This window comes from Danio aesculapii, chromosome 1 (genome assembly GCF_903798145.1).
Source record: "Danio aesculapii chromosome 1, fDanAes4.1, whole genome shotgun sequence".
NCBI classification, from domain to species: domain Eukaryota; kingdom Metazoa; phylum Chordata; class Actinopteri; order Cypriniformes; family Danionidae; genus Danio; species Danio aesculapii.
This window is the reverse complement of record NC_079435.1, coordinates 53,165,415-53,187,039: the sequence shown is the minus strand read 5'-3', so window position 1 is coordinate 53,187,039 and position 21,625 is coordinate 53,165,415. Positions and strand designations below refer to the sequence as shown.

Here is a 21,625-nt window from a genome sequence, read left to right as displayed (position 1 = left end):
CAGTTTGAAAAAGGATAGATAGATAGATAGATAGATAGATAGATAGATAGATAGATAGATAGATAGATAGATAGATAGATAGATAGATAGAATAGATAGATAGATAGATAGATAGATAGATAGATAGATAGATAGATAAAGCAGTTTGAAAAAGGATAGATAGATAGATAGATAGATAGATAGATAGATAGATAGATAGATAGATAGATAGATAGATAGATAGATAGATAGATAGATAGATAGATAGATAGATAGATAGATAGATAGATAGATAGATAGATAGATAGATAGATAGATAGATAGATTAGATAGATAGATAAAGCAGTTTGAAAAAGGATAGATAGATAGATAGATAGATAGATAGATAGATAGATAGATAGATAGATAGATAGATAGATAGATAGATAGATAGATAGATAGATAGATAGATAGATAGATAGATAGATAGATAAAGCAGTTTGAAAAAGGATAGATAGATAGATAGATAGATAGATAGATAGATAGATAGATAGATAGATAGATAGATAGATAGATAGATAGATAGATAGATAGATAGATAGATAGATAGATAGATAGATAGATAGATAGATAGATAGATAGATAGATAGATAGATAGATAGATAGATAGATAGATAGATTACTCTCTCTCCTCTCGATGGATGGATGGATGGATGAACGGACAGACGGAGCTGGCATTTCACAGAATGGAAAATACCAGAGCATTAAACAATGTTATTACACACCTTCCAGCCAATCAGATTCAAGAATTTCACCAGACCATGCTGTAATCATAAAATAGTAAATGAATAGTGTATTGTTGTAATGTTTCACATAACAGTGCATTATTTCCATATTTCCAGTAACATTTAATCCACTATCCAAAATCCCAACAGCTCAACTCTACCTGTCACCTGGCACATGATATAACCAGTCAGAATGCTCACATTTCCAGAAAACGAATAATCCACCCAAGTTTTCCCCATGCAGTCATATCTTATGATGCAACAATGCATCCTTCATTTTATGGCAATATTACTACACTATATACTGTAGTAAACCATAGATGCCACCATACAGTAAACCAGCATATAATCTAGACTTAAAAATAGCCATTAGCTGCTAAATGACCAAACATCTGGTTCACTATGATTGCCTTTTTATCTCTTAAGACCTCTGGGAATCATGTGAAAATGAAATCAGAGACAGAAATATTCTAAAAATGGGTCAAATGTGCCACCCTGCATGTGGATTCTGGAGAACAGCTTCTGCTGTGAACAAACATTTCTCAAGCACTTTGATTTTCCCTTCTTTCCGTCTGCTCTGCCGCTTGAATGAATCTGTGGGTGGCTCGTCATTCATAAAAGATTTGAGAAGTAATGAATCACTTCCCAAATCTCCGAATCAAATAAAACACACACTGTCCGCTTTATACTATTGCATATGCTCTAATGCGTGCAACTATAAGTTATTGTAGAACTATTTCTACTTGATCTGGCCTTTTACGATGACGGTAATTGGTGCATGCAATGTAGCCAGGTTAAATAAGTCATATTAAATCATATGTTAATGCTCAGACTAAACTGAAAGCTACTCACTGCCGTTTTCTCAATGCTAATCACAGTAGGCTACCAGGTGCTCTAAGTGCCCTGGTGTCAACACTTCAGTGTTTAACTGCCCATGCAAGAATAACATTTAACTAGAGAAAGGAGTTTTCTGAAGCAGGAGGGTCCAATAAACCTGAAGAACTCTCACAGACACTAATTTAATATTTTGGGAAGCCTATGGACATCTGCTCTACTACTTCCGTGTGTTCAGGTACTGCTGTAGAACATGTGTTGTTTAAAAATGAGATTTTGGATAGGAAAAAAAGATAAGTGGAAGCATACTCAAGATACTATCGATATAAGAGATACTGCCTAATGTGAACAACTAATAAAACTCTATGCAGAACTATACCAGCACTAACAGCAAGTCGTTATTCTTGCCTCGCCTACATAATTTAATATCTATATGCAAGGAACAGTGACCACCCAAAACAGGATCTGATTGGCTAATTGAAGATGTATTATCAACCCAGGCTCATTATTGATATGTGCCCCTATATACATTTCAGTAGATCCTGAAATACATCCCAGGAGGTAAATTTTTTTTTTTTTTTTTGCAGTTTTTGTTTTTGCGAATCCACCAGAGTCCGCTTTGTATGCTTTTTCAGATCTCAAATTTCGTCCGCGAGTGTCATTCGCGCCTGCTGTTCTCACGTAAATCCACCAGAGGCCGCTGTCGACTGACTGACTGATTCCCCTACCCTTAACCCAATCGATAGTGTTTTCAAAAGCACAGATTGACTCAATCTCCCCCTTCCCTTAACCTAACCGATTGTGTTTTAAAAAGCAATTCAGAAAAACAAAAGCCCTCGCGCCAGTCAAATTTTTACCACGTTTTCAGATCTTACCACGTTCTCACCCTGTTATTTACTAGTTTGTTATTTGTTTGTTTGTTTGTTTGTTTTTTGGCTTTTGTTTTTGTTTTACCTGCTTTCTGAAACCGTTTTTTCGTCTAACTCAAACACTGTTGTCCCGGTCAACTCCTCTCTGCATCTCAAGTCTGCCGACATACACGACGAGCCACTGGGCAAACTGGTAACAGCAGAAAAGCCGTCCAAATGAAGGTAAGCGGTTAGCTGGTAGCGTACAAAGAAACAGAAGCCGTCTGCGGTGTCATATCACCCCATAGCATTTGTTTTGAAGATGAAATGCAGCGATACGTACCTCTGGCTACATAATTCGCATTCTCCATAAATGTCCATAGGGCTTTGTTTTTACAGTGACCCTGTGTTGCGTAAAATGCTGTCCTGAAAGGTATTTTTGGTAAACATTATTTTATTGCAAACTGTGTTTTTCTCTGAAACATTGATTGACTGTTTTTCTTTCAAAGCCACTCCATCTGAAAAGTCTAGAGTTTGATTGGCCAGCTGACCTATAGTGCCTTGTGATTGGCCAAACGCCTCAAGCATGTCTTGAGAATGACAGTTTGGGTGTACAAGGCTTATGAACTAAATACTAACACTTAGGCCCAATCCCAATTCTACCCCTTAGCTCTTCCCCTTACTTCTACCCCTCGCTTTGCACATTTACATGAACGGGTGGTGTCCCAATTCTCTTTAGCTCGAAGGCATAGGGCTAAAGGGAAGGGGTGGATAACCCTTCGAAATGAAATTTTTCAGGACCACACTCAAAACCAAGGGTAAGAAAATTTCCCAGAATACACCAGCCACAATGGCAGCATAACTGCACACGGAAGTAAGGAGATCCACAAATTAGTATTTTTTGTCATTACTACAAATTTTTACAACAAACAAGCATAAGTTTTTTGATGAGCTTTTTACAGTGTCTGCTATAATGTTAATGTTGTTTTCGTGTGTTTATATAGATGAATATGGCCACAGTATAAATGCACAGTACAGTTACGATCTAATTGCCACATTAAATTGTTATGATAACAAAATATATATGCCTTTAGAGATTTCCTGACGATAAAAAAATAAATAAACAACTGGAATAACTACAGCAGTCGCGATTGTCTGATCTCATATGAAGCAAGAGATCATGATATATGATGATATGATGTGCAGGTGCTGTAGTGCTGTCTCAATTCTTAGGGTAAATTTTGAAGCCCTTCCCCTTTACACTCTGTGTCAAGGGCCAAGGGGAAGGGGTAGGGGTACAAAAATAGAATTGGGATTGGGCCTTATTAACGGTGTGTCATTTCAAGCCTGAGTCCGATTCTGATCATGCAGATGATGAAGATTGATCAGAACCAACACTCCACGTAAAACGATTCAAGGTATTTATCTTATAACGCTCCAAAACACATAAATGTTGTGTCTCCACAATATGACAACAACACTACAATTCCCTAAAGTCTACCTTTTGTTTAGCACATGCCTTTGGGTGGATGTGTGTGGGTGTTTCAAATTGTGGTGTAAATATTTGTAATATCTGGACATAGATCAATGCATTTGGTGTCTGTTCAATAAATCCACCCTCCTTCTTCCCAAAACCCAACCAATAGTGTTTTCAAAAGCACTGATTGAGCCGCCCACCCACTTCCCTAAACCCAATCAACAGTTTTCAAAAGCAATCCAGCAAAAGAAAGCCCTCGCCAGATTTTTACCACGTTTTCAGATTTTACCCCATTCTCACCCTGTTATTTACATGTTTATTTTATTGTTTAGCTCATGTTTTTGTCTGACACGGAACTGTTCTTCACCAGACTCGAACCCCATCATCGTGGTCAACTCTCTTTCTGCGAACGTACATGGCGAGCTACTGGACAAACTGGTAAAAGCAGGAAAGCTGTCCATACGAAAGTAAGCGGTCAGCTGGTAAGCGCGAAAAGGAACGGTGTCATACCGCCTCGTAGCATTCGTTTTAAAGATGAAATGCAGCAATACGTAGCTCTGGCTACATAATTTGTGATCTCCAGAAATGTATATAGGGCTACATTTTCAGAATGCACCTATGTTGCATTTGGGACAACAAAACCAGTCATAATTGAAATGTATACATCATATCAAAGCAGAATAAATAAGCTTTAGGCATATACTTTGTTAGGACTGGACAATATTTGACAGAGATACAACTATTTGAAAATCTGGAATCTGATGGTTTAAAAAAAATCTAAAATAATGAGAACAATAAAGTCTATATGAAATGCTTAGCAATGCACAATACTAACCAAAAATTGTATTCTGATATATATTGCAGTAGGAAATGTACAAATATATTCATGGAACATGATCTTTACTTGATATCCTAATGATTTTTCGCATTAAAAGAAAAATCTCTAATTTTGATCCACACAATGTACTTTTGGAAAATGCCAAAAATAAACCTGAGCAACATGAGACTGGGTTTTGTGCTCCAGGATCACATTTGATCAAAATTCAATCATTTAAATGTAGTTTCAGAGGAGGTTTAAGGGAGATGCTACCAAACAAAGGTCAAGGGAGGGAAAACTCAAGGATGCCGTGCAATAAACCTTTAGAGAACATACATTTTCCTTGATAAATCTCTCGAGAGATGATGTAGCTGTCTGAGACAACATCAACAACTGAACGGTAGAACATATTGGACATTGATGTAAAGGCGTTAGCAAGGATTTAGCAACAATCACAGAAATGGTGCATCCAGTTTGACATATCGACACAACGGATGCCTTGAGAAAAACACTACACGCTTCTAAAAAAAGTCCTACAAACATAAAGATGTCTGCTTTATTATTTACTCTTTCATACCTCAGTGCATTGTGTCCAGCACACTGCCGTTTTCCTCAAATACACATAAAAGTTTCAATGCTTTCCTTTTTTCTGACAATGATAGTGGATAAAACTGCACCAAAAAGGTGAATCGTTTCATTATAAACACAAGGGAAAGAAGGGCATTTCAGTATAGCTATTATTGTAAAACACTCTTTCTCACACTCACACACACACACACACACACACACACACAGTGGCCTGCTTTCATTTCAGGCCGTCCCTCCTATCATAGCAGGAGATGCATCTCTCACCACCTGGGATGTTACCCAGCACTGGAAGTGGTAATTGCGTTTCAATTATAGACATGTGTGCGCGTATGTTTGTGTGCCTGATCTTGCGCCACATTCATGGTAGGACACTATTCATTGAATAAACCAGAGGTAAAGCTATTCCGGTCGAGCATGATTTTTTTGACCAACCAAAACAGTCAAATGCTATCTGCATCCTCATTCTAGACTGAAACAGCAATGATTAAAGGGAAAGTTCACCAGTAAAATCCAATAAGTAGGTGACTGTTTTGTGCTGTTGAAGATTAAAGAAGATTTTTAGTAATATTTACAGTAGTTTTTAGCACAAGCTGACCTTTAGTATCATCAGTAAGAATGGGTACTGTACACTCACCGGCCACTTTAATAGGTACACCTGTTTCTGCTGCGATATTCAGATGGTAGGATCAGAATGTGGCGTTAACATCATGAAAGCATGGATCCATCCTGCCTTGTATCAATGGTTTGGTCTAGTGGTGATGGTGTAATGGTGTGGGGGATATTTTCTTGGCACACTTTGGGCCCATTAGTACCATTTAAGCATCTGGTCAATGCCACAGCCTACCTGAGTATTGTTGCTGATCATGTCCATTGCTTTATAACCACAGTGTACCCGTCTTCTGATGGCTACTTCCAGCAGGATAACACTTCATGTCATAAAGCGTGAATCATCTTACACTGGTTTCTTGAACATGACAATGAGTTCACTGCACTCAAATGGCCTCCACAGTCATCAGATCTCATTCTAATAAAGCACCTTTGGATGTGGTGGAACGGGAGATTTGCATCATGGATGTGCAGCCGACAAATTTCCAGCAACTGCATGATGCTTTCATGTCAATATGACCTAAAATCTCTGAGGAATATTCACAGTATCTTACGAAGCAGCCACGAAGGATTAAGGTAGATCTGAAGGCAAAATGGGGTCTAACCCGGTACTAGTAAGGTGTACCTAATAAAGTGGCCGGTGAGTGTATGCTTTTAGTACTATTATTATTAGTATCAAGAGGCCAGTAGTTTTATTTTATGAATCAACCAAAGATTATTTAATTAAAATTGTTCTTTAATGTTCACTGAAGAGAATAAATATCCTGAATGACCTTAGGGTGAGTAAATCAACAGCAAACTTTAAATCTTGGGTAAACAGTGTTTTTAATGCTACAACTACAGCTGCTTTGATACCTATTCTCATTAAGGATGGTAATAATTAGTTATAAGTATAATGAAAACTCAAAAGGTTTAATAATCATTACATTTATTCTATGAGAATAATGTAATATATCAACTACTGTATGGAAATATCAGTGACAGAGGAATGATATAACTAATCACTTTCTTAATGATTTTATTGCAGTTGATGAAGGATTTAAAGTACAGCCAATAACATACACTGCTCAGCATATATAAGTACACCCCTCACAAATCTATATTTTAAATTCATATTTTTAACAGGAAGCTATACAATATTATATGTATATGTGCATATACATTAAATTACTCTGTACTGAAGCCAAAGCTGGAGCTTATATAACAAAATAACTTATGATAACAGTTCAAAAACTAGTACATCCAAATTTATGTTATAGAAAAATATTAAATACAAATTTAAAAAGAGGAAAAATCAAGAGAAGCAAAGAAATTGTAAAGATTTAGTTGTAGTTTTTGCAATATTCTGCTTGAATTTAACTGTTTTATCTTTTAATTTCTAAATATGTTTGGGGATAAAAATATTATTTTAATAAATATATGTTTATTAAATTTGTTTTGTTTAAATGTACCAAAATATGACCTATATTCACTGTGAAATGGATAAATATTTTCTAAATGAGGTGTACTTAATTGTGCTGAGCACTGTATACCCTGCTTTCAAAAGCTCAAACTTAAAGGGATAGTTCACCCCAAATTGAAGATTTACTCACTTTTTATTTACCCCCAAGTGGTTCCAAACCTTTATGAGTTTTTTTTATTACATTAAACACAAAAGAAAATATTTTGAGGATACTTGTAAACCTGTAACCATTGACTTCCATGATAGTAAAAACAAATATTGTGGAAGTCAGTATGGTTACTGTTTTTTTGCAACTTTCTTCAAAATATCTTATTTTGCGTTCAATAGCAGAAAGAAAGTCCAACAGCTTTGGAACAAGGTTGAGCATATGATGAACGATCAATTTAAAGGTGCAAACGACAAAACTATAATGTACCTACAATAACCAAGCATTGGCGTGCGTCCAAACCAAACATAGTTATCTTTATAGTTATTGTTTTTGGTGTGAACACAGTTGTTGTTATCTTTATCATTATAATTCATGGAGTTTATAAAACATTCAGCCCTACTTTAAGAAACATGTGTATTCAATCTGAGTAGTTTTTAATTGCTTGCTTTGTCCACCCACAAAGCAAGCGGTCAAGTCAGACTCGCTCATAATTACATCAGCCACTCCAATAAAAGCAAGCTAGCTAGTCCATCAGTAACATTATGGCGTCTATCGAGGCACACCTATAGCAACCAATAATAATGTGAGCTGGCGAGCTCCAATGATAAAACAGCTGTCAGTGTGAACGCCCCTTTACACGTCATAATGGACAGACGCCCAAACAGCTGAGTGAGTGGACTCTCTCTCTCTCTCTCTCTCTCTCTCTCATGTACGCGCGCACTTTATTACTCTGACATCTGGCGCTTTTCACTAATATAATCCCTCTTCCCTTCCTGAACGTCATGCTCCCAACGAGCATAACAAGATGGTATCTATCTATCTATCTATCTATCTATCTATCTATCTATCTATCTATCTATCTATCTATCTATCTATCTATCTATCTATCTATCTATCTATCTATCTATCTATCTATCTATCCAATTTGTGGTACAGCTAGTTGGAAATAAACTAAGCCCAGATATAAACAGCTGATAGCCATACAAATAAAAGCGATATTTATATATGTCAACAGCTTAAGATAAATATAAGGATGGGTCCCTGGAAATAAAATATGACATAACAGCTCATGAACCATAAACACAAAATGACAATATCCATCTGCACATGTTGCTTTCAATACTCCATCTCTTTAATCTTTGAAGATCTTGAGCCACCTGCCATATCCGAGCGCGCGCTCATCTGGACATCAAAGCGGATTTGGCGCGGCCCGCCACTCTCATACCGTTACACACAGCGAGCATCCAGTATTGACAACCCGTCTGTACGCTGAGCAAAATTGGAACGATCACATTGGAATCAATGAACGTAGATATTTGAGAGGGTGATAAGTGAAAGAACCGACTCACTCAAGAGTCATTCGGACGACACTGGGCGCGCTGTGTGATTTTAATTCACTAAATGGAAAGGCTTGGCAAGAGTCAATCGTTTAGAATTTGAATGGGTTATCTGCTCGAATCGACGATAGATGCACTGAAATTAAAATATTTTAAACTACTTATTTTGGTTATATTTTAAATAAGAGCATTTTCCATCCTCTCGTAAACGCGTTTAACATGCACAAGGCCTACAAACTCATCTTCAACATGCTCTCATGATAAAACTGATGAACACGTCCTACATTTTCTCTATATATTACAAAAATTCGCGTTTTACTATGTAATGACATGTATTTCCAAGCCGTATGTGGCCGTTGAAGCATTAGCAAGGGGGTGTGTAGGGTGTGATGAGACGTTTAAAGATCGATGGGTGTGATACTCACTCGCTTTGCCCTGTTTGGGTCTCTGGAGGAGCCGCTGGACGGTAACCAGATCCTCCGTCTTCACCGCCTGCAAGAGTTCCTGTTCTTTCCCCATTCTGTTCAGTCACACACTCAAGCACCCTCTCTCACACATGCAGTCATGGCTATACTTCTACATCCAGCGCATCTTCAGGGGACCAGGCGACCATAACGGTGCCGTAAACGCCAGCGCATCCTCGCCGTTCATCGTAAAAAGGTCGAGTGCGCAGAGACGCGTTCACATGCCCAGTGGAGTGACCAGCAGCGTCCACGCAGTCGCTAACCACTAAAAACGGGCTTAATGCGTACTGAGGTGACAGAGCCCAATCGTTTTCAGGTTAAAGGGACGAATCGGAAACCTTGCGCGTATTTACGCACGGTGACATGGTGTATCGTTACAAAAATAGCAGATGCTCTATAAATCAAAACGGAAGACGTCTCTTTGACCCGAAGCTCGTGGAGAGACCGTATATGTTACGTAAACATCCAGGCAGATGTGCGCGCGGGTGCTGGAGGTTGTAATCCGCTGTCGCTTTCTCATGTGCGCATGTATGTGTGTGTCTGTGTATGTGTATGTATGGCAAGCCGTTTTAACATTTATTCCTTGAAACTGATATAATTTTTGGTATTATTAATGATTGGAAATCACACAGTAGATGACCAGATTACTTATTCAGTTTTACCTTAAAGGAATAGTTCATGAAAAAAATACTAACCACTATTGGTGTACACAACACACACACACAAAAAGATTTAAAACGTTAGTTCTTGGTTATTTGTAAAATAAATGTAACCCAGATTTTACAAGTTTTATGTACATCATTAACATGATGTTTTTCCTATGCAACAATTGACCACAGAATTTCAGAAGGACAAACATTTTCATCTAAAAATCTCTTAAAATAACATTTTGGATGACCCAAAAGTAATTTAAAGCGATTGTTCACCCCAAAATTAATATTTACACACAATTTACTCACCCTCAAATGCAGGGGTCTCAGACTCAAATTGGCGGTGGGCCATTTCAGTGACTGACAATTCATAGACAAACAAACATTAATTAATCATTATTTAAACATAAAGCACAAGAAAACAGTGACATAAAACCTGACATAATTGATGCATCTTAGGACAACAGACATGATGTTTATATTTAAAGCATTACCATCACCAGTGATAATCCAAATCTGCATGAAATATATCTGTGTTTGTTGTGTGTAAGGCAGAGCATTAGACACACACACTCAGTTATTCTTATACAGAGTATACGCAGATCGGACAAAATTCGCGATTTTTGTTTCTTGTTGTACATATTAAAGGGGTAGTATAAATTGCTATGAAAAAACTACAAATTATAGGAATAATTATTATTCTGTCCAAACCAATTGTATTGTCCCAATTGTCCAAACCAATTGTTTGGCTAACTTAAGTGACTTTACTTGCCATTGTTCTTATTATTTTTCTGTTTTGGTAAAACTACAACAAAGAGGGTGAAAGTATGTACATAATCACATTCACTTTAACAAGTTCAATCCAAGTAATAGTACAATTTTACTAATGTACATAGTTTTTTATGCAAATCTTAATAAGCATATGAGGAAATTCTAAATCAGACTATTTGAATGGCAGATTAGCAAAATGATCATATTTGTTTCACCACCAGCATAACCTGTAAGCCATGAAGAAGTGTTTGTACAACAAAATTCAAGTGGTATAAAGCTAATAATAATCAAATGACCCTTGAATATTTACAAAAATAGAGCTTTAGTAAAAATAGAGCACTTACAAACCTATATTTTAACATTTAAATCAGCCACAGAATTAAAATGCACATGTGTTACTCTCGGCCGCACACTGAGAGAAAATGAAAGTAAAAATAATCTGAATGCAGTACTATAATTGTCAACTAGGTGGCGTGTCAAAACCACAAGTGATGCGACTGCACAACAATAAGTGGTTCAAAAATATATGTTTAGGCGGGCCGAATCTCATTAGATTTTTTACATCAGTTACAGGCTGGAGAGAGGAGGAGGGCGGGCCTAAATTGACCCCTGCTCAAGCAGTTTCAAACATTTAAGAGTTTCTTTCTTCTGTTAAAGAAAACATTTGTAAGAAAGCTTAAAACCTGTAACCATTGACTTCCATAGCAGGAAAAACAAATACAAGTCAATGGTTACAGGTTTCCAACATTTTTCTTTTGTGTTTAACAGAAGAAAGATACTCAAAAAAGTCTGAAACAGGTAAAGGATGAGTAAATGATGCAATAGTATCTGGATGCAGCCTTGATGATGCAAGCTGAGATTGCATCACTCAGCGATGCAATGTCAGACACAATGCACTTAATGGAGAGAGTGACATCACTGTGAGGGGTAGGGTTAGGTGAGCCCATTAAAAAGCATTGGATGCAGCTCAGATTGCACTGCACCAGGTCTGCATCCAGACCCCTCTCCAATGATGACTGAATTTTGGGGGTGTTCTGTCTCTTCAAAAGCCTCACTTTGTGGCATTCAATTACATTATTTTAACTGATATGTCATAGGCTCACATCTACATATTTAGTTAAACATAGTATAACATTTCATAAAAGAATAAATTGATGAAATGAATGTTAAAACAGCTTGCCACGGTGTGTGTGAGCGAGATTGCATGGTTAAATTGATGGTGCTGCATCAATCAGGGGGCGTGACTAAATAGACCCCTTCCCATGAGCCTGACAGATTAAACGGGAGGAAGGCAGTGTGTGTTTGTGTTTGTGTGTGTGAGCGAACATGTTTTTGAGAAGAAAGGTCACAGGACAGATTTTAGCAGGATAGATACTGTACAATGTACAATGAGCCAAATGCATGTGGTCCTGCAACGAAAAGCAGAAACACACACTTTTATAGCTATCTTTGAGGGGGATTCCCATCAACATAATGATTTTTTTATACTGTACACACTGTAGACTATTCTATCACATTACCCTAACCCTAACCTTAGACACCACTTAAAGAAAAATAATTGATTATCATGGTTTATAAGCTGTATTCCTTCTGTCCCTACAAGGTCAAACATGGGGGCTCTCCATAGATCTAATGAACAATACATATATAATTACGATACGTATATAATTATACAATACAAACGGTATATTCTACCCCCTACACCTAAACTCAACTCTCACAGAAAACAGTAAGCATTTACATTTTCAAAATACTTAATTCTGTGTGATTTATGAGCTGTTTTCCTCATGTGGACCAACAAAATACCCCTGCAAGGTCACAATTTACCAGTATTGCTATACTTGTGGGGACATTTGGTCACATACTAAGCATATACACATATTTGTTTATGTGAATTGTGGGGACAGTCCATTTGCATAATGCTTTTTTTTACTGTACAAAGTTTATTTTCTATCCCCCTATACACCTTCCTTATACATGAAACTGCACTTTTACCTTCTCAAAAAAGTAAATAAATGAAATTCTTCATGATTTATAAGCCTTAAAAAATTGGGATCATGAGGCAATGTCCTCGTAAGCCATCTTCTCCTTCTAAAGCCTGTCATACCCATGTCATTATACAAATTTTGTCCTTAATGTCACAAAAACATGAGCACACAGACCCACAAACACACACACAGATAAATGAACATTATTGAACATCATGTATATTCTAAATAATATCTGTCTATATTCTTAAATATTCTGTATTTAAAAACGCAATGCCAGCAAGATATGGCAACTGGGTAGGCTAAATCGTCCGTGGTGTATGTGTGTGAATGAGTGTGTATGGATGTTTCCCAGTGAGGGGTTGCGGGTGGAAGGGCATCTGCTGCGTAAAAAATATGCCGGATAAGTTAGCTGGATTAGTTGGCGATCCCAGATTAGTAAAGGGACTAAGCCGAAAAGAAAATGAATGAATGAATGAATTATATATATATATATATATATATATATATATATATATATATATATATATATATATATATATATATATATATATGTGTATAGATTAAACTGACAAGGATTTAATATCCATGCAGAGGTTTTGTTTGTTGACTCCAAAGTAACTGAGGCAGGAGTTGTGAAGGCACCGCCCTCTACTAGAAAGGGGCTGGGCAGCAGCTCATTTAAATTTAAAGAGACAATGCATGTGCTTCTACTCCAAACAAGGGCATTTACAGCATGACTGAATACTCAAAGACACATTTATTCATCTTGTAAACCAAACAGCATAAAAGAACCATTTTAAGTTGTTTTACGTTAAAAGCCTTGCAGTGTTGTGAATGAAATATGCAAATACGCACTTTCAAACAACATGCCATTTTTACTTATTTTGTGTCATAAAACAACTGAAGGTCCACAGAAGAAAAATAATTGTTCATTTTTGTGCAAGCTTTTCCTTTAAATCTGACTGGTGGCCCTCATATGCTGATAGCCATACTGCATTGATGATTATCACATAATTAAATCGCTCCCATTCTCTCTATCTGTCATTTCAGCCATAATTTTGGTGACAATCTTACAATTAAAAGTCTATGATATGATCCATAACTCCCTAAAGGTGTCAGCAAAACCAGAACAGATGGTTCTAATTTGGGCTTCATTCTAGCCCACATCAGTCAGTGGGTAATTAGTCGGACCTTATTTATTATATTGTAAAGAGGCTATATTTATATTCTGTTATCTGTGAGGTAAAATGACCAGTTCTTGACTCTTTCCTATCTGAAATCTGGAGGATTTTTGAATCTTATTCAGCGGTTCTCCAACAGTAGGCTCATGCAGATCTGCCCTGCTGTAGAGATTAATATTAACTCGAATTAAACACAATTGAACCAACAAACGCAGCAGGTGTGTTGACCGAGGCTGAAAATAAACTCTCTTGAAAATTAAATATACAGATTAAGAACTGAACTACTATAAGGGCTCTCTTCATTTCAGCATACAAGAATAATGGAGTATTAAGCTCATTTGTTTTTTGTCATTCCATATGCTGATTTCCAATTGAGTATTTTCATTCATTCATTCATTCATTCATTCATTCATTCATTCATTCATTCAATCAATCAATCATATATACATTCATTTATTCATTCATATCATTAATACCACTTTTTGTTTATGTTTTTTAACAATGGTTCCAATACCAAAAAAATCATACCAGGCAGCTTTTGATAAAAAGAATAAGAATAAAATAAAAATAATAAAAATAAAATAAAATAGGATGGATAATTTGAGTACAACATTCATAATACATGTTTCTTAATTTCTACAGATTTCTAAAGATTTTTTACGAATCATGTGAAACTGAAGATTAGAGTAATTAGAGTAAAATAAATTTTGCAGATAAATTATATTTAAAAATATGTGGGGAAAATATGTCAAATTGTAGAATAACCCTGCAATAATACTGCATTTACTGTATTGTGAGGAAATAAAGCCGCTTTTGTGAGCAGAACCACTCACACACAATTAATAATAATAATAATAATAATAAGAAGAAGAAGAAGAAGAAGAAGAAGAAGAAGAAGAAGAAGAAGAAGAAGAAGAAGAAGAAGAAGAAGAAGAAGAAGAAGAAGAAGAAGAATTGTTATTATTATTATTATTAATAATGAAATTAAAAAATACTTGAATGATTTAATACAGGAGCCAAAAGTTTCAGTGCTAGTGTATAAAAGAAAGCAGCATCAAAACAGTAAATAATTTTAACTATTTATTTGATTTATATATTGATTTGAAAAATTGAACTTTGATTAAAAAAAGTCCCTGGAACCATAGAGTAAAACTGCTAAGGCCATTATATTATTTATATATTATATTATCATTATATATTATTTGATATACTGGGTTACATAAAAAATATGAATAAAAATGTCAACCAGAACAAAGTTCTTCAGCAGCAGAACACACCAGTACATACTTTTGCTTTTTTATCTTGGGTCAACTGCACTGTAAAAATTGCTGTGTTCCACACAATTCCTTCATGTTTGCCCCAACACAAATTGACTAACTTAATCGTTTGTGCAAATTTAAGTGGACTCAACATAAAACAATTGGGTTATCCCAAAAACATTCTAAAAGGCACCTCTGATGAGAAAAATCTACTTTTGTGTTTGGACAGAACTGTGTGTGTAGGTATAGAGTGTCCACAGTAATATTGGAGTGAAATAAACCCAACAAGTCTCTTCTTTTGAATTTTCTAATGTTAAAATAGAATCCAAATCCCAGTGATTTTGAGGTCCACCGCAACGTGACGTATGAGTGCAGTTTTCCCCACCCACCGAATTGATTGACAGGCGCCATGTTTCTATAATAACATGTATACACGTATCCACAGAACATTGTTTTTTTGTTTTTTTTTTAAATAAACTGGGATTAATATGTCACCAATCTGTGTTTTTCAGAAGTTTAATAAGTTTAAAATGTTTTTAACACAGAGCATGTTTGTAAACATCATTTCAGAAAGGCTTGAATAAAACTCCACCACAAATACATGAAATAACTTACTCGCTATTTTTGACCAATGAGCTGTATTTCAGCTTCATCCAAGTCTGTATCTATCACTGACTGCTGTTTATCTGATGTAAGGCATGATGAGAAGCAGACACACACTTCGGAGCGGTGGGCGGGGAGAAGCAGCTCATTTGTATTTAAGGTCACAGGCTACAAAAAGAGCTACACAGTACTCAGACACCAAAATTGGCAGATTCTGGAGGCTCTAATAAATCATCTGATGGGTATTTTGAGCTGAAACTTTACAGACACATTCTGGAGACCTCTAAGAATTGTGTTGTTTCAACTCATTTTGAATAAGAAGTTTGAAAGAACAGCAAAAGTATTTTTTCCTTCCAGTATATATATCTGATTGCAAAACCGTACTGTAAAGTCCTGCTGATCTGAAGTCTGACCCCAGTTAACACCAAAGGCATCGCCAGCGAGTGTACTGTATGCTCATGTCCATGTGTAAGATTGATGCTAATGGTTAGTGCATGTGTTTGTGTGTTAATGGCTAGCACCAGTGGGTGTTTAAGTCAATCATTACCTTCGTTAAGTGTGTCCGGGGATGTTTTTTAGACTCTGTCAGTCACATTAGTTTTGTCAGATCACATGTCTCAATGCTTTGATTATATGACTAAGCATGCATGCATATATTTGTGAGTGTGTGTGCGTGTGTTTGTTTGTCTGTGTGTGTGTGATTTTCTGAACAGTTTGTGTGTCTTCTCATTTGCCTTGTTGTTTTCATGTAGGTGCAAGTCTGCTTCATTAAACTGATGTGTTTAATGATCAATTGACCACAGCGCTGACTGACCGGAACGCCTGCTGTCTTTCTAGGCTCGGTGTCTTGTTGTTCTAGTCTGGGGTTTGTGTGTGCGATAGCAGGACATGGCGTTCAACTCCACCACCAAATTTTTCGCTCTTTCCCAGTCTTTCAGCGTGTCCGATATCATTGTGATCGGAGCATATTTTTTATTGAACGTCGCAGTTGGAATATGGGTGAGAATTATTTGTGGATACATATGCATACATTGTAAAAATCATCTATTAATTTAGATTATTAATATAGGTTGATCATGTTTAAACTTTTATTTAAAGTCAAATAAGCTGTTTAAGTCTGTTTAAATGTTATGTGTGAGAATTAAGGCAATCAGTACTTATTTGCTTAAATTAGATTTGTAAAATAATATTTTAATAATAATATTTTAAGTTGTTTATACATGTTTTAGAATTATATGGATGTAAATGGGAAGTTAAAGTGAGAACTGTAATAATTTTTGGATTAATTATTGTGTGTGTGTGTTTTAGTCATCCTGCAGAGTGAGCCGAAACACACTCAGTGGATATTTTCTGGCTGGCAGAGACATGGCTTGGTGGCCGGTAAGTGATTATTAATGTAAACCAATGTGATTTACATTTAACATACATTTCATTCAGTTGCCTGTACGGCCTTGTGATGAACAAATATAATATAAATTAAATGTACATTTTAATTGATAACCAATGGATAAAACATACTTTAAAAATTTGGAATAAATTTTTTTTAGGAGTTAGGAGGTCCAGAATCTATATCCAGGGCCATGTCTACAGTAGGAAACATTGAGTTTCTTCCATCTGGGTGGGATGGTGGATTTTGCATATGGGCAGATAAAGGTCTTATAACAATAAATCAGTTATTTGTTGGAAAAGAAATTAAATCATTCTGACAACTCCAAGAACAATATTATATTTCATCTAAAGATATATATATATATATATATATATATATATATATAAATATAAATATAAATAAATATGTCTTATAAATAAGACATTACATTACAAAACATAGACATGCAAGAACCAAATAAAATAGAAGAATACTTCATAAATATTGCAGAAAAAAAAAAACATTCCAGCTAAAAAACACATCTCTCATTTATACAAAAGATTAGTAACTAATACTGTACAAAATACAGGTCACGTTAAAGGAAAATGAGAACTAGAACTAGAATACCATAATTGAGGATTGAGTTATGTGAAGGATGTCATAAAGGAATTCATAGTCAATTATGGAAAGAATTTGATTGGTAAGTAAAAATGAGGAACTTTAATGCTTCTTTTATAATTTGTATATATGTAAAAGGACCGTCTGTTGCTTTGTGGTGGAGAAAATATGGTAAAATTGGAGATCATACCCACATTTTTTGGGACTGTCCTAAGATTCAAGAATTTTGGAAAAATGTTAAAAAAGAAATAGATAAGATGTTAGATATAGAAATACCACTCGATCCAGTTATGTGCTTACTGGGAGCACTGTACTGGGAGAAATGTTTCATGAAGAAACAAGATTTGTCTTAAGGATATTATTACTGGTTGCAAAAAAAATAAAATAAAAAAAGATAACAGAAAAAGATAACAGTACATTGGATGGAAGAAGGTTCTCCAAACATGGCTCAGTGGATTCAGAAATTTAAACAGGTCTATATAATAGAAAAAATGACTGCATATCTACAAATGAAGACTATTTTTTTCTGAAGAGGTGGAAAAGTATTACGTAGGGTGGCCGAGAGAGCTTAATTAAGATGCTGCAATTTAAGAAAGCACAAAAAACACCAGCAAATAAAGAACCGATCTTCATCAATTTAACAGCACACGTGTTGCAAATTGGTCACAACACAAACAAGTGACGAATCAGGGTTATTCCGCAAGTTATTGTATAACGATGGTTTGTTCTGTAGACAGTCGGAAAAAAAAATTTGCTTAAAGGGGCTAATAATTTTGACCTTAAAATGGTTCATAAAAAATGTAAAATGGCTTTTATTCTAGCTGAAATAAAACAAATAAGACTTTCTCCAGGAGAAAAAATATTATCAGACATACTGTGAAAATGTCCTTGCTCTGTTAAACATCATTTGGGAAATATTTAAAAAAGAAAGAAAATTTCAGAAAATAATTCTGACTGTGTGTATATCTATCTATCTATCTATCTATCTATCTATCTATCTATCTATCTATCTATCTATCTATCTATCTATATATATATATATATATATATATATATATATATATATATATATATATTATTTTTTTTTTTTTTTTTTTTTTTTTAAATAGCTTGTTTGACTTTGATTTTATTAGCTATGTGTTCCTATAGATGTTAAGTGACTAAACTCTTATTTTAATTGATACAACTGTTTAATGAAGCTGTTTACTGTAAATGCACCGAAAAAGTTGTCTATATTCACTGAGAAATGGATAAACATTCATTTGCAAAAGCGGGTGTACTCATTTATGCTGAGCAATGTACCTATATTTAAACTGGCACAGGTCTGAATAAGTATTGTTTTACAGTATTGGGCATATTGTTATACCCATATTTTAACCTTTTATTTTCACAAACGCTAACTGCCATAGAATAGGTGTATGAAATAACTTTTGTAAATGACACATGAAACACCAAAATATCTTTTAAAAAAGGAAATCATATAATCACTCACAGTTTTAATCGCACAATTTTACAGTTTATTTATATTTATTGTATTTTTCTATTTTAAAATCTCATGCTCTCAATTAAAACTAAGGAACAAATCAAACGAGGTCAAACCAATATAGAAATGCATGTAAATATTGTGCACACAAGACATGCATAAAATAAGTAAATAAATAAATAAAATGTCATATAAATCACAAAGTTTTAATCACATAATTTTTTATAGTTTATTTATTTATTTTTTCTATATTAAAATCCAATGCTCTCAATTAAAACTAAGTCACAAAACAAATGAGCTCAAACCAATATAGAAATGCATGTAAATATATTACACACAAGACATGCATAAAATAAATAAATAAATAAATAAATAAATAAATAAATAAATAAAGAAAGAAAGAAAGAAAGAAAGAAAGAAAGAAAGAAATTATATCCATCATAAACCAGCTTGTCTGGAGAAATTGTAGCTGTAAATCAGTTGTAAATAGTAAAAGAGTTGTAAATCAGTTTGTTTTATGTGTGTATCTGATCGGTGTGTGTGTGCAGATCGGTGCGTCTCTGTTCGCCAGCAGCGAGGGCTCTGGGCTCTTCATCGGTCTGGCGGGGACCGGAGCGGCGGGAGGAATCGCTGTGGCCGGATTTGAATGGAATGTGAGTGACACCATTAAAGCCTCGTTTCTCAAGTTATAAAATTCAGAATATCCAATAGACTTATTTTTTTATTCAGCATTACTTTATGAGCACGAATTAAACAAAATGCACTTTCATTTGCTCACCACTAGAGGGGGCAGAAGGACCAGATTTTGATTTAAAATCAATGAGATCATGAGAGCTAAAAATCCTGTCTATTCTGTCTAAAATCATCAAATAAAATCATTAATGCAAATTAAATAAAATAAATATTCAGGACAAAACATAGTTCTTAGTAAATAAGTCCTTATTTTGTAATAAAACTAATAGGCTATACTTAAAAATATTCTTACTCAAATTTATTCTAGTGTTATTTTAGTTGATTTAAAGGGATAGTTCATCCAAAATTCTGTCATCATTTACTCTGCTTTGTCTTAACAGAAGAAGTAATTGTGAAAAATGCTGGATACCTGTAACTATTGAGACTTCAATAGTATTTGTTTATGGAAGTCAGTGGTTACAGGTTTCCAACATCCTTCAAAATGTCTTTTGTGTTCAACAGAAGCAAATAAAGGTTTGGAAGCAGGTTGAGTGAATCATGAGTAGGTTTCTGTTTTGGGGTGAACTGTCCCTTTAAAAGTATTATTGTAGTTTAATTCATTATTTTAATTATAGTTTCTATTTTGTTGTTGTTGTTGTGTATAAATAAAGTATCAATTTAAATAATGATAAATTAATTAAAAGCAAATAATAATAAAAAATCTTTATACCGGTTCTATTTGTATCAGTTTTTTTATTTCAGTTTTAATCAAATTTGCTTATATGTACAAACATACAATTGAAGTCAGAATTATTGAATCCCCCCCCCCCCCCCCCCCCCCTGAATTATTAGACCCCCTGTTTATTTTTTCCCCAATTTCTGTTTAACGGAGAGAAGATTTTATCAACACATTTCTAAACAGAATAGTTTTAATAACTCATTTCCAATAACTGATTTATTTATCTTTGCCATGATGACAGTAAATAATATTTGACTAGATATTTTTCAAGACACTTCTCTACAGCTTAAAGTGATATTTAAAGGCTTAACTAGGTTAATTAGGTTTACTAGGCAGGTTAGTGTAATTAGGCAAGTTATTGTATAACGATGGTTTGTTCTGTAGACTATCGAAATAAAATATAGCTTAATGGGGCTAATAAATTTGACCTTAAAATGTTTTTAAATAAAAATAAAAACTGCTTTTATTTTAGCTGAAATAAACCCAACAAGACTTTCTCCAGAAGAAAAAATATTATCAGTCATACTGTGAAAATTTCCTTGCTCTGATAAACATCATTTGGGAAATATTAAAAAAAAATTTAAAAAATAAATAAATCAATAAAAAAATCAAAGGGGGCCTAATAATTCTGACGTCAACTGTGTGTGTGTGTGTATATATATACATATACATATATATATATATATATATATGGGCAAGTAGGTCATGTATGTTTTTACTAAATACAGATTTTTCACAATGCACTAAGACTTTTTTCTCTGTTAGGCAACTTATGTCTTGTTGGCTCTTGCCTGGGTCTTTGTCCCAGTTTATGTGTCCTCTGGGGTAAGTTATTGACAAACACAAATCACTTTTCGAACTGATGTGCTGTGCTGTGCTGTGCTGTGCTGTGCTGTGCTGTGCTGTGCTGTGCTGTGCTGTGCGTGTGTGTGTGCATGCGTGTCAGTTAAAGAAAGACGTTGTAG

General features: G+C 34.8%; 2 protein-coding genes across 2 annotated transcripts in view; one reads left to right on the top strand and one right to left on the bottom strand.

Moving 5' to 3' along the window:
* Positions 1–9,826, bottom strand: part of si:dkeyp-9d4.3 (caskin-1) — a 96,812-nt gene extending 86,986 nt beyond the window's left edge. The window contains exon 1 of the mRNA XM_056462798.1: positions 9,286–9,826. Coding sequence (XP_056318773.1) covers positions 9,286–9,379 — 94 coding nt within the window. The 5' untranslated portion in view covers positions 9,380–9,826. The remainder of the gene's footprint in view (positions 1–9,285) is intronic.
* A 6,789-nt stretch (positions 9,827–16,615) lies between these two features.
* slc5a10 (solute carrier family 5 member 10) overlaps positions 16,616–21,625 on the top strand; it is a 50,963-nt gene continuing 45,953 nt past the window's right edge. Inside the window, exons 1-4 of the mRNA XM_056462790.1 lie at positions 16,616–16,778; positions 17,088–17,159; positions 19,798–19,902; positions 21,426–21,485. Coding sequence (XP_056318765.1) covers positions 16,668–16,778; positions 17,088–17,159; positions 19,798–19,902; positions 21,426–21,485 — 348 coding nt within the window. The 5' untranslated portion in view covers positions 16,616–16,667. The remainder of the gene's footprint in view (positions 16,779–17,087; positions 17,160–19,797; positions 19,903–21,425; positions 21,486–21,625) is intronic.